This window comes from Lontra canadensis, unplaced genomic scaffold (assembly GCF_010015895.1).
Source record: "Lontra canadensis isolate GAN:19392208 unplaced genomic scaffold, GSC_riverotter_1.0 scaffold21, whole genome shotgun sequence".
NCBI classification, from domain to species: domain Eukaryota; kingdom Metazoa; phylum Chordata; class Mammalia; order Carnivora; family Mustelidae; genus Lontra; species Lontra canadensis.
The window spans coordinates 10,849,565-10,862,765 of NW_022631015.1; the positions used below are offsets into that span (position 1 = coordinate 10,849,565).

The following is a 13,201-nucleotide window of genomic DNA, read 5'->3' on the forward strand; positions in this document are numbered from 1 at the left end:
GAAAATGCTTGCAACCTTGGATTAGGCTAAGATTTCTTAGCTATCACATTGAAAACCATAAAAGAAAAAAAATTAATAAATAGGACTTCACTTAAATTTAAAATATCTGCTCTTCCAAAGACCATGTTATTAGAACGAAAAGACAAAAAAAAAAAAAAAAAAGAATGAAAAGACAAGCCAGAAACTGGAAGAAAATATTCACAGTACATACATCTGAGAAAGTAATTATATCCAGAATAGATAAGAAACTCTCAACACTCAACAATAAGAAAACAACCCAATAAAATAATGGGCAAACTATATCAACAGTGATTTTATTAAAGAAGACTTGCAGATATTGAACATGCACATGAAAAGATGCTAAATGAAGTCATGGGAAGATAGATATCACTGTCCACCTATTTGGATGGCTAATACTGTTAGGAAAATCCAACCATACGTAGTGCTGGCAGGGACGTGGAGGAACTGGAAGGCTCACATACTACTGATGGACACATAAAATGGTACAACCACTGTGGAAAACAATTTGTCAGTTTCTTAGAAAGTTAGGCATACATCTACCATACGACCTACTCATCCATCTGAGGAATTTAACCAGGAGAAAAGAAAGCATAGTCTATACTAAAACTTTTATGCAAATGTTCATAGAACTTCATTTCTCATTGATCCAAACTGGGAATAACCCAAGTAACTATCAATAGATGAATGGATAAACATACTGTGGTCCATTCATACACGGAATACTACTTAGTGAGAAGGAATGAACTATTGATACATACCACAGCATGGATGAGTATCAGCAAGGGTAAAAGAAGCCAGGAAAAAAAAAAAAAGGGGGTACATGCTGTATGTCTCATTTATATAAATTTCTATGGATTGAAAACTAATTTATAATGGCAGAAAGCAGATTGATGGTTTTCTGGGGATGGGTTGGGAGAGGAAGGGCCAAAAGGTGGGATTATAAAGGAGCATGAGAAAATGTTCAGGAATCATGGATCCGTTCGCCATCTTGGTTGTGGTGATGATGTTATAGGTGTATATGTATGTCAACATTATCAGAACTCACACTTTAAATATGAGTAATTTATTGTAGGCCAATTATACCTCAATAAGTAGTTAATGTCTATGAACATAGGATTATATGTGTATGACAAGCCAGTGAGAGAGCACAAGAGTATATAAACCCTTCCCTAGGTAACCAGGGAGACAGACAGACAGACACACACACACACATCAAAAGACTTGTAGAGACTCAGGATAATGCTCTCAAGTTTTTAGGCCATACTCTTTATTCCCTTCATCTCCGCCCTCTATATACAGTTTTATATATTCCTGAGGTTCTGTAGGAAAGCCTTCTGACTTTATTTTCACTTCAAAAGCCTTCATGTGAAATCTAATGCCTTGAGTGCACAAGATTCCAGACAGAATCGTGGGGTGGGTTGTGCAGAAGGGACAGGGGTAAGATGCTAACCTATCACCCAGCAGGTGAGAGGTGCCACCTAACGTTTCAGCTTCTGGAAGCTGAATTCTGTAATGAGCTGTCGCTATATTTATCACCTAACAATTACTGCAATTGGATAAGGTGTGAAAAAACCTGGAAAACATTACTCTGTCAACTACTTGGTATCCTTGATGAAGCTGTCTGTGGCGGGGTCCCAGATACAATTGAGAATCAGCACACAGCCTGTTAGAACAGTTTGGGTTCTTTCCATCCCTTTCTTCTGCAGGCTGCTCCTGGCTTACAGCATGGCAATCACTTTGTCAGATCACTAGAGGCAATAACGTGATTAGAACATCCTGATCTTGACTTTATATACGGTTCAGTTAAAATTGCATGGGGCTGGTTCAGCTTCGGTTCAAGAAGGGCGGGGTGAAGCCCGAGCTGTTGCTAGGTAACAGTACTGCATGCCCAGGTGCACTCCATAAGGTGGTATTGACCTTGAAGAGGAGATCATGGTCTAAGGTCATCAAGTTAATAAAAGTGATTTTGTTGGCCTGCTGAAGGTGGAACCAGCTCACAGTACCAGCTACAATGACAATAATTTAAAATAATAAACACGACTGGCAAACGGACCGGAAAGCATTGAGACAGCTCTGTCATGAAGAGGGATGTTATCTCAGAGTTGCTTGATGTCCACAGAATCAGAAAAAAAGGCTTGGATTTCATCATTCTAAGATCCAATTTTAGACCATTTGATCTTAGAATGTTACTGGCAATGTCTTGAGGCATGGCTGCTCATAATAGAGATTGTCTCATCAAGGAAACCGTCATACTTTGGCCAACAATGCCAAGATCATGTCTTCTTTAGATTTTTCCATGTTGATGGACTGCACCATCCAGAGGGCCCCTATCCTCTATGACCCCCTGTGTTTTTTTAACTGATATTTTTGGCCAACTGTCTCATTCACATGGCCTTCCTCCCAACAGGCATAATGCAGCCCCTTAGTTTTCTGCTTACTCACTTATAATCACATACACATCCTCCTCATTTTTGTACCCCCAGATCAGTGAGGCCAAGTTTGACACGCTTTCACACACTTGTTTTCTGTATATATGGATGGTTTCTTGGCTTCCTTGCTCAACTGGCTAATTATATCCATTTTGTTTTACTAGTCTGTATGCATTTTACTAGTTTAACTCTGAGAGAGGCCTTATTTCCAAGTTTTTTGGAGATACCTAACCAGCCTGTCTCCATCTCTCTTGCTCATCAGGCTGACCATTGATTTGAGTCCAAGATTTGCCATACACCTAGCATGTGATTCAGCAAATCCATTCATCTCAGGTCTTCAATATGACTGTTAATAATTTGGGCACAATATTTTCCCAACTCAAAAGGATGAATTTTTTTTTTTTTTAGGATGAAATTTTTTTTTTAAAGGGGGAGCACTGAACGTGAAAAACTGAGAGTGAGGTAGAAAGATTGAAAAATAAGGGCACGTGTAATTACCTTCTGCACTCTTTTTAATACCTGATCTGTAAATCTAGGAAATGCCATTGTGTTTTGGTTGAATGAATAATATAATTTGGTACTCACGCTAAAAATCTAGTTCTATTGTTATTATTATTATTTTTTTTTTTAAATATTTTACTTATTTATTTGGCAGAGAAAGGGAGAGAGATCACAAGTAGGCAGAGAGGCAGGCAGAGAGAGAGAGAGTGAAGCAGGTTCCTGCTGAGCAGAGAGCCTGATGCGAGGCTCGATCCCAGGACCCTGAGATCATGACCCGAGCCGAAGGCAGAGGCTTAACTCACTGAGCCACCCAGGTGCCCTCTATTATTATTTTTAAGATTTATTTATTTGTTTGAAAGAAAAAGAGAAAGAGAGAGCATGTGAGCAGAGGAGGGGCAAAGGGAGAGGGAGAGGAAGAGAATCTCAAGCAGACTCCCTGTTGCACACAGAGCCCAATGAGGGGCTTGATCTCATAATCTTGAGATCATGACCTGAGCCGAAATCAAGACGCAGATATTTAACCAACTGAGCCACCCATGTGCCCCAAATTCCATTACTACTACTACTACTACTACTATTATTATTATCTGATTTTATGTAATAAAGATGTTTAGGTTAAATTAGCCCCTTAATTCCCAGCCAAGTGGTAGATTATTATTTTTATTTCTTTTCTGTCCCTAAAACTGAGAAAACTAACATGCAGCCTTTAATGACTCAATGTCAGATCTTCAGGTGAAAGTTTTAAAATTCAGGCAAAAAATCCAGATATATTACCTTTGTGATGGTAGAGTCAGAATTTAAAAAAAAATAAAGGTATGTAACTGCATGTTCTACAGACATTGGTCTAGATGGTGAGATGTGTGGCAAAGGTTCATCCAGATTCCCACACAGGACTTTTTTTCCCGCTAGGGTTCTCAACCTGTCAAGGAAATCATCCTTGCGCACACCAATTTCCTTACCCTTTATTAGGTATTTTCTGGACGTCTGTTTCTTCTCACATTTGAACCCAACTATGAGGAGGACAATCTTTCAGATATGCTTTCCACAAGCCAGTGTGATGGTTGCAAACCAGGCTGATACCATCCCTAATTTCTCTCCTTATCAACTGTCTCCACCCTATAAGCTATCTTGACAGAATCAAGCACAATACGCAAGCCTTAATAAATGACTTTTGGCCTCCAAATGAAGCATTACAGGGTATTGTGTTTCTATTTTTCTTGACTTTCCACAAAGTAATTTTATATCCTTAGGAGCCAAGAAGCATTTCCCGTAATTAGGGTTTACTACTGGCACTTGCCCCTTAAAACATTCATCTGTCCAGCTCTTAGACTAAGAGGACTGCACCAGAATTGTGGGGTTTGGAGCAGGGTGGTCATAGTCCTTCTCACCCTGGAGTCCTGGATAGAAAGTTCTAGAAACAATGCTTCAACTGTGTCTTGAGATCTTATGAGCCTTTTGTACATTAATTGGAATTACTAGGAATGGGCAAGAGGCCTTTTGGCCAGCAGTAAACTGAGCTGTCACTGATTAGCTCTGTGTAACTGGTGTTCTCTGGGTCTCAGTCGCTCCAACTAAAAAACACTAGAAGGAATTAAAAGCAAGGGGCATCTAAGGACTCTCTGAGACAAACACTATTAGCATCTTTGTACTTGTCGACATTTCTTAGCCTTCTTCGGGTCAGTGAAATGCTGGTTGACCAATTCTCCACTTTCCTGGCTTGCTTGCTAAAATGTCCCATATCTTCTCTATTTTTATCTACACTGCTTGGAAGTGAAGGACCCTGAGATAGTGGGGCCATATGGTGGAAGAAGCTCAGACACCTGAGGAAAGCTGCCTGAGAGAGTCATTGACTGTTTTAGGAGTGAGAACGCACCTGTATTGTGCTTCAGTGCCAAGATGACAGGGTTTGCTCGCAGCTTGTTTCGTAGCTTGCCGTGGTGCTACCCTGACTAATGTGTACTTCTAGCCCTAAAGTTCTGTGTTTCTAAGGAATGGCAGAGTATGGGGCCGAGGCAGAAAGAGATTTGAAGACAAGAAAAGAAGCACTTGTTGTAAACCTACTATTTAATTGGAGGTCGGACTCAAATCTGCTTCTCTCTGTGGACCAGGGGAAAGAGCAGGGGACTCTGGGTAATACTTAAAGGTTAGGGGTTGCACGGTTCCTTTAGTGTGACGATGACTCTGTGTGTGTTACAAGGCCCTGGTCAAACCCAGAGGAATATTTTTTAAAAGAGAATAAAGGCAACACATGGGGAAATGAGGACAGAGACTCCCTTCATCTATAAGAACTCAGAGTAGGCCTAAGGACAGGAAAAAGCTCACTGATTCCTGTACTTGTGGTGTTAGTATGGAGACAGTGAGTACAGAGTCACCTTGGACTTCTCGGTGATTGGAATACTTAGGTGGTGCTGCTTCTAGATTCTGTTTCTGTTTTTGTTTTTTATTGTGAGGAAACTGACAGGTCTGTGTGGCTGCTGATCATTTGAGGGGAAAAATAAACTGTTTCTCTCATGTTCTCAGTTTAATCCTTTTTCAGAATGGATTCCCACAGATAGTGTTTTCATCTTGACTTATTTTTAACTGAGTGAAAGTACCATTTTCAAGAAACCCCCAAAGCTTCATATTTTAGAATAAATGAGGCCTCTTTCTGTGGGAAAAGAAAGCCACAGAAGATGCTGGGAAACCACATGGCCCCATGTTACATCAGGGGAAGTCTGGTAGGGATGTGAAAGCCCGTCTCTGCTCAGGGGTCACTTTCCGAGTTCCAGCTCCTGTTTACTTTCTGGACCTTGATCAGGTGCCTTTTTGACAGTAACATTTCTGCAGCACAGCTGGGCTTTGTGATCCATAATCAGACACAGGAAGCCTTCGGCAATCCATTCCAGGGGAACTTCAATTTTCCTTGATTTCAATGAGAAAGTTAAATCTCGGTCCAGATGGTCCTTCTTTGCAGGCCTAGCAGCTCTTACACCTGTAGGATATTTCTCCCCTGGATATGCCTCCCATTTTCCAGACAAGCTCGGGGGATCTGCACCCCCCAATAATTCCTGTGTGCCCTAAATTGCCTTGTAGTCATGATTTATACCTTAATAAAACTACATCTTGAAAAGGAGAATGGGTTTGATTCTATAGCTGACATAATTTATGCATGTTTTAGTTTTGGAATGCACAGTATTTATTCAAGGGGAGAAGTCTTTGCGATGAGAAGTGTATACCTACCTCCATGAAACTAACAACAATGAGGACAGCGGAAATGTCCCCAGGCATCTAAGCCCTGGACTCCCATCCTTACTGAGACAGCACCCACAGCTTCAAGTAAGGGGCCTCCAGCTTCTCTGGATATCAGAAACCCCCATGGGGCTTGCTAATATTATGGCAATTCCTGATTTTATGTTAGATCTCCTGATTAAGATTCACTGTAAATGGGGTCCAGGGTTCTGTTTTGAGAGTCTTTGTTGGTGATTCTGATCAACACCAGCATTTGAGAAACATTTTCCTTCAGGTTGGAGATCAAACCTCTATTTCTGGTTTGCAATTAGTTATCACCAATTAACTATTTGCTGAAAGAAAGGAAAGGAAATTCATGCTTTTTTGGATGCCTTCTTTGTGTCAAGCATTGTGCCTGACAGTCTTAAGTACATATTATTTAAAATTTTCCAACAGTCTGACAGAATTGGCACAACTATCCTTATTTTGCAAAAGAGAAGATGGAGGTTCAGAGAGGGTAAAAAATATTAGTAAATACTGGGGCAGAGAGTTGAACCCAGATCTCTTTGGCTCCAACCAGCCTACCTTTCCTGTGAAGCCACATTCCCCGACCGTTCTGCTGGGCATTTTCTACGCACCCAGAATTGGACCAAATGTTTTGGGGTTCGTAATAGGTCACCCTGTAATCTACTGAGTGATAGTATGAGAAATTTCTTTTTTTCTTTTTTAAAGATTTTATTTATTTATTTGACAGAGAGAGATCACAAGTAGGCAGAGAGGCAAGGGGCGGGGAAGGGAGAAGCAGGCTCCCCGCTGAGCAGAGAGCCCGATGCAGGGCTTGATCCCAGGACCCTGAGACCATGACCTGAGCCGAAGGCAGAGGCTTTAACTCACTGAGCCACCCAGGCACCCCAGTATGAGAAATTTCTTAAGAAGATGATGGATCTTTGAGGAAGAGATGAATCTTTTCATTCACTTGGGAAAGCTTCTGCTCCCTTATACTATGGACAGGAAGTGCACTGACCAGAGACTTCACTTGAAACTGAGTAATCATCTGTCAGCCTCCAAAGTTGGGTGATGGGCGGCTCTCAGTTGAGTCCTTCTGAGATGGTCTTCAGCTGAAAAGACCCTCTTCATTCATGTCATACCAACCCCCCTCCCCACCCCATCATCCCATGACTGGTCCAGGCGGGGATAGAAAGGTCTAGCGCCCTTACTTGCATTCCAGACAACTCTCCCCATGCATGGAGCACCATGTGGTCAGCCTGGGCCTTAACTCTGACTGTACTGCAGTCCAGCTCCCCTCCTGCCTTCCTTGCTGTTAGATATCCTGACAGCATCTCCCATAACCCCTGTACGCCAGTCTCCATTTCTCCAGAGTCTGCTTCTCTTGACCTGTGATGTTGTTCCATCAAATTTTCCTTGTGGATAAATTCCGGTTCTGTATGGGTGGTAAAATGGGCTTAACTGTTTCCCCCTCCATATCTGTACATTCAAGTCCTAACCCACAGTATCTCAGAATGTGACTCTATTTGGTCTTTGAGGAGTTGGATTGACTATAGCGTCTTTAAAAGAGCATTCATGAGGGCACCTGGGTGGCTCAGTGGGTTAAAGCCTCTGCCTTTGGCTCAGGTCATGATCCCAGGGTGCTGGGATCGAGCCCTGCATCAGGATTTCCGCTTAGTGGGAAGCCGGCTTTTCTTCCTCTCTCTCTGCCTGCCTCTCTGCCTACTTGTGATCTCTGTCTGTTAAACAAATTAAAAAAAAAAAAATCTTAAAAAAAAAAAAAGCGCATTCAGGGTAAAATGAGGTCATGTGGGTGGGCACTAATCCAGGATGACTGGTGTCCTTATAACAAGAAGAGATTAGGACACAGACACGCATTGAGGGAAGACCATGTGAGGACACAGTAAGAAGGCAACCATCTGCAAGTCTCAGGAGAAACGGTACCTGCCGACACACCTTGATCTTGAACTTCCAGCCTCTAGAACTGTGAGAACGCAAATGCCCGTTAAGCCATCAGCCTGCAGTCTGTATTATGGCCACCAGAGCAGACTAACCAAAGCAGCTTCAGAGATACCCTTCGTTTCAGTCCCTTTTCTTTCATCCTTACTCTCAAGGAACAACCTGGAAATCTGAACAAGATAAATCATCTTTGAAGTATACGGAGGAGAGGTAATAATTCTCCATGCGAAAAGTTTTCATAGTCCCTAAAATAGGTCCTATTCACTTAAGGGCTGAGAAAAGAACATGTGAATTCCTCCACTTCCTTGCATCTCCCTTTTTAGGACATCAAAAACCTATAGCAGGTGTAAATACACACTTCGATGACCACTTTGGACCTACAGTGAACCTGTATTTCATGGGAAAAAAAGGGCACAGTTTGCAAGCCCTGTCAGTCAACACATTTTGGCCATTCGTGAAGCAGAGTCCAGCTGGATGTTTTTTCTTTAGATAAACCATCACAGACCATGTCCAGCTGTCAGCTTCCTGCCTTAGTATAAAGGGAAAGAGTGAGAAATGCCAAAGAAAAAGTTTTGCAATTTAAAAGCTTTTTTTCCCCCCCAGGATTCTTGTTTTTCCGAGCCAGCCCCATCACCAGGGGTGCATTGGGAAATTACCGACCAGCTCTCTAAAACGGAACAACCTTGAACTGTCACCTGTCAGTTTCCGTGGTGTGAACAACCCCACCGTGGCCGCTGTTGAGTTACTCGTGTGAACTCACTGGGAAGGACGAGCACAGTCGGCTCTAGGGAGCCGGAACCAGCTACCTCCAACACACCACTGGTTCCTACAGAATTGCAAAGGAAGGCTGCCTGCCACCCAGCCTCTCTGCAGCTCACGATGGCCCCCCGAGTGTGCCCATGGGATCTCCGCCTTCCCTCCACATTAGTGTTTGCATAGGTAACTCAGGGCTTGCTTTCACTTGCTGAGTCTTTTGGTAAAGGGCTTGCTTTCAAGAGTATTGATATGCTTAGCACAGGTTTTCCCAAAGGATGTTTCTGGCCATGACCTCACAGCATCTTCATGGCGGCTCCCCAGCCCAGACAATCACAGCACAGGTGGCTCAGGAGAGCAACCCAGTCTAGCCTGACCCAGATTCCTAAAAGCTCAATCTCTCCCCTTGGACTTTTCTTACGCTCTGCTTCTCCCATCTTCTGCCTTGAGGGATTTCTTTGAGCTGCTTGGACTTTACGTCCCGTGTGCGGTAGGACTCCGAGTTTCACTGGAAGCCTCTCTTGAGCATTTAGAATTGGCCAAACACAACTGTGAGTAATTTGCATACTTCATCATCACAACGACCCCTGCAAAGAGGTTCTATTCTCACCCCATTTTATAGATGAAGAAACTGAGGCACTGAGAGGTTAAATAACTTGCTCAAGGTTCTACTACTTGTGAGTGGCAGGGCTGGGATTCAAATCAGGCAGCACAGCTTCAGGTCTGCATCTTTAAGCAGCACATGCCCCCCACCTCCCCGCCCCGAGGGCAGTAGGGATGATCTCTAGAAACCACTGATGACAAGGAATCAATGCTCCTTTTCGTTGTTAGGTGATACTGATAATTGCCAAAATTTTCCATTCTACTTAGTCTAGTGTGAAGTTACACGCAAGTGTGTATGCGTGTGTCTGTAATATTGACATAGAGTTCAATAATGAAAAAAAAAAAAGAAAAACTCAACCAGAAGTGTTAGAATTAATGATTCCAAGGACCCTTGGACTCTGGACATAGATGATTCTAAAGCAAAAGAAAGTTTTCAGGTGGTAGAATTGTCTGGTTTTCAGATCCAGAATACCAAAAGTTGAGAATCAGCGTGTAGCGGAAATGCCACAGTGCTAGTGTTCATTGCAGGGACTCAAATGAAATGAAATATTGGCTTGCATTCGAGAAGATTTTTGTTTCGGGGTTTTTTTTGGTTTGTTTCTGTTTTTTGTTTTGCTTTGTTTTTGTCTCAATTTAGTGAAACTGGCTGAGTAGTTCTGAATAAATGAGGAGAGACTATTTTTGGTTCAGTCTTCATTAAGAAATTAACACTCATGCTGCGTGACTTGAGGAATCACAAGTAAATGTAATTTGCTTCAGTTTGAATTTGTACAGGATCCTCCCTTATCTGTGAAACATACATTCCAGGACCCCCAGGGGATGCTGGGAAATGCAGGGAGTACTGCACTCGGTACACGCTATACTTTTTCCCATATGTACATGCCTGTGATAAAGCTTAATTTAAAAATTAACCACAAGAAGAGATAAACAACAGGAATCAAATAGAATGGCTATAACAATATACTGTAATAAAAGTTATGTGAATGTGGTCTGTCTCGCTCCCAAATCCCATAGTGTCCCGTGCTCACCTTCTTGTGATGGCATGAGATGATCAGATGCCTACGTGAGATGCAGTGGGCTGAATGACGTAGGCATTGGAACATAGGGTTAGGTGACTTTGACCCTCTTGAAGACACTCAGAAGGAGGGTCATGTGTCCAGAATGGAGCTGACTGTGAGTGGCAGAAACTGTGTAGAGTGAAATCCTGGCTAAGGGGGGATTAGTGTCATTTGGGGTGGTTGAAGCTTCTAACGTGTCCAATTCTGTGACAGATTTTTTTCATGGGATCTTGGGACTTGGAGGACTTTAAGGAAGTCATTATTTTAAAACACTGCAGTGATATGGCAATCTGGTTTTTAAAGACTTCCATGCAAATCATTTTATTTCTCATCGAAGTGTTTTAAAAAACATTTGTCATTTTACTTAACTTATAACCTTTCTCCCACAAATGAAATAGGGCCCTCTTTGGATTGACACGGGTGCCCCGTTGCTTTCTTATTTGTACTGATGGTCAGTTCCCCATGTGATATAAACAACAGATTGTGGATCTCAGCACATAGGGGAATTACCCTTTCTTTTTCTCCTTTTAAAAAAAGACTTATCTAATTATTTGAGAGAGAGAGAGAGAGACAAAACAAGCATGGGGGAAGAGGTAGAAGAAGAGAATCTTAAGGAGACTCTGCTCTAAGTACGGAACCCAGACGCGGGGCTCGATCTCGCAACCCTGAGATCACGACATGAGCTGAATGAAACCAAGAGTTGGGTGCTTATTAACTCCCTGGGCCACCAAGCGCCCCTTAAGCGTTCTTAAGAGCACAAGTTACTTCATACGCATTTTCTCATTTCATCCTCAGGACAATCTTCCTATCTCCATTTTATAAATTCAGGGACAAAGATTAAAAAGAGTCAAATAAGTGGCTCGTAGTTACTCGACTGTTAAGCCTCAGTGACATAAATCCAGCTCTACCTGACGCCCCCAATGCCACCACACCACCCATGTGGTCTGCTTCCATTACAGGTCAATTACAGATGCATTACACGTCCCTTCTTTGACTTAGCTTCCACGAAACCTTTAGAAAGCCTTGGTTAGAGAAGACAATGGACCATTTTAACCCTAACCTCTACCTCAGGCCAAGCTGACTTTCTTGTGGAACAGCTGAATGGGAAGGGAACAGTTTAATACTGATGGGCAGATGGAGAAAGGAGGCACTGGAGAACTGGCTAACGTAACCTAGGGCATCAGCTTCTGAACAGTTTTGGGAGTGTAACTTCCAGACTTGCTGGAGCACTAGTCGTCCTAAGGGGAATATCCTTCCTTTATCCCGGAAGATTACTTCCCCTGAGATTGAATGGATTTCCTGTGAACATCAGCATATCCAGCGCAAAAGATTCCCCTACCAGAGCAAAATACAGTGGTGGCCCGAAATCAGCCTTTTAAATCCAAATATTAGTTACAATCCTGAGTGCGGGTGGAATGCCATTTGGTTTATTGTTTCAAAGGAATTAGTCCGGATTGAGCTGGACAAAAGGGAAGTGGATGAGATGTACGTTTTTCCCATCACGACTCACCGTTCCCCACATTTTCCCAGGTACTCCGTTCTGTGACGCCAAGGAATGCTGGAGCTCCGGATCTTGAAAAAGACGACTCCCGTCTTAGTCGGCTGACCAGCTTCTTTCTTTTCATAACTCGTTTTAAAGAATACACGATCTTCTCAGGCCAGGGTGTGACATGCTGGAATTCACAGCTTCTTGAATCTGAAAAGACGTTTAAAACGTGAAAGTGGGTAAACGCTGACAGAGGCTGAGACGCTTTTTATCACTTAAGGACTGCATCGTAGCAGCTGGAAAAGCCGAATCCATAGTCCCATGAGTGGAACCCGTCATTCATTCATTCATTCATCCATCCATTCATTCATTCAGTCACGCCACCAAGGATAGCATTTATGGTACTCTCATTACACGTTTACCCGGAATTGCAAAGATGCAGAAAATACGATCCTGTTCTCAAATACCCCACAGTCTAATAGGACAAACCAAAAAAATACAGTTCTGTGAAATGTTACAGGTCCTCTGATAGAACATGAAGTGGATCTGGTGAGGGCGCAGAAGGAAGTTGGTGCCTTGAGTGATGGGTAGATATTTGCGAGGTGTTTCTTACTGGGACAGAATGGCAGAAGTGAGCAATCCTTCGTTATCTAGAGCCTACAATTTCAGTCCTGCCATGGACACTCATTGACTTGACTTGTTTTTCTATGCTTCCACCCACTGCTTCTTTACCCCCTTTATATTATTGCTTTATCATTCTGAAACCACCAAATGTTCCCGATTCTACTCATCAATGGCTCGAGAAGGGCACTGCAGCTGTATGCTTCTCTTGTTTCCCTAAAATGAGAAAAACTGGTGCTTTGGCAATGTGGCTTTTAAACAGCTTAGATGCAAAGCCCAGAATTTTATTTTTGGGGGGGAAAAAACCAGACTGGGCTCTTGGTCAGTTAGTAGAGGCGAGCTTTTCACTTCCCTTTCATGATCTCACAGCTATAAAGTTCAGTTCTGGGGTGTGTGTGTGTGTGTGCGTGCGCACGTGTGTGTGTATCCTTATGGACCATTGTTGAAATACATATTCTTAGAAAAATCCTGATATTTAAACCACATGGGCTGCACAGACATCTCTCTGAGAACCGGGAATCTGAATCTTTGTCAAAGGAAAGTGTTTTTCCTATCAA

The 13,201-nt window shown here is 42.6% G+C and overlaps 1 protein-coding gene across 1 annotated transcript in view; it reads right to left on the reverse strand.

Annotated features, from left to right (window-relative positions):
• NEDD9 (neural precursor cell expressed, developmentally down-regulated 9) overlaps positions 1 to 12,072 on the reverse strand; it is a 115,219-nt gene extending 103,147 nt beyond the window's left edge. The window contains exon 1 of the mRNA XM_032861566.1: positions 12,048 to 12,072. Within this exon, the coding sequence (XP_032717457.1) occupies positions 12,048 to 12,059 (12 nt within the window). The 5' untranslated portion in view covers positions 12,060 to 12,072. The remainder of the gene's footprint in view (positions 1 to 12,047) is intronic.
• Positions 12,073 to 13,201: the final 1,129 nt, after the last annotated feature.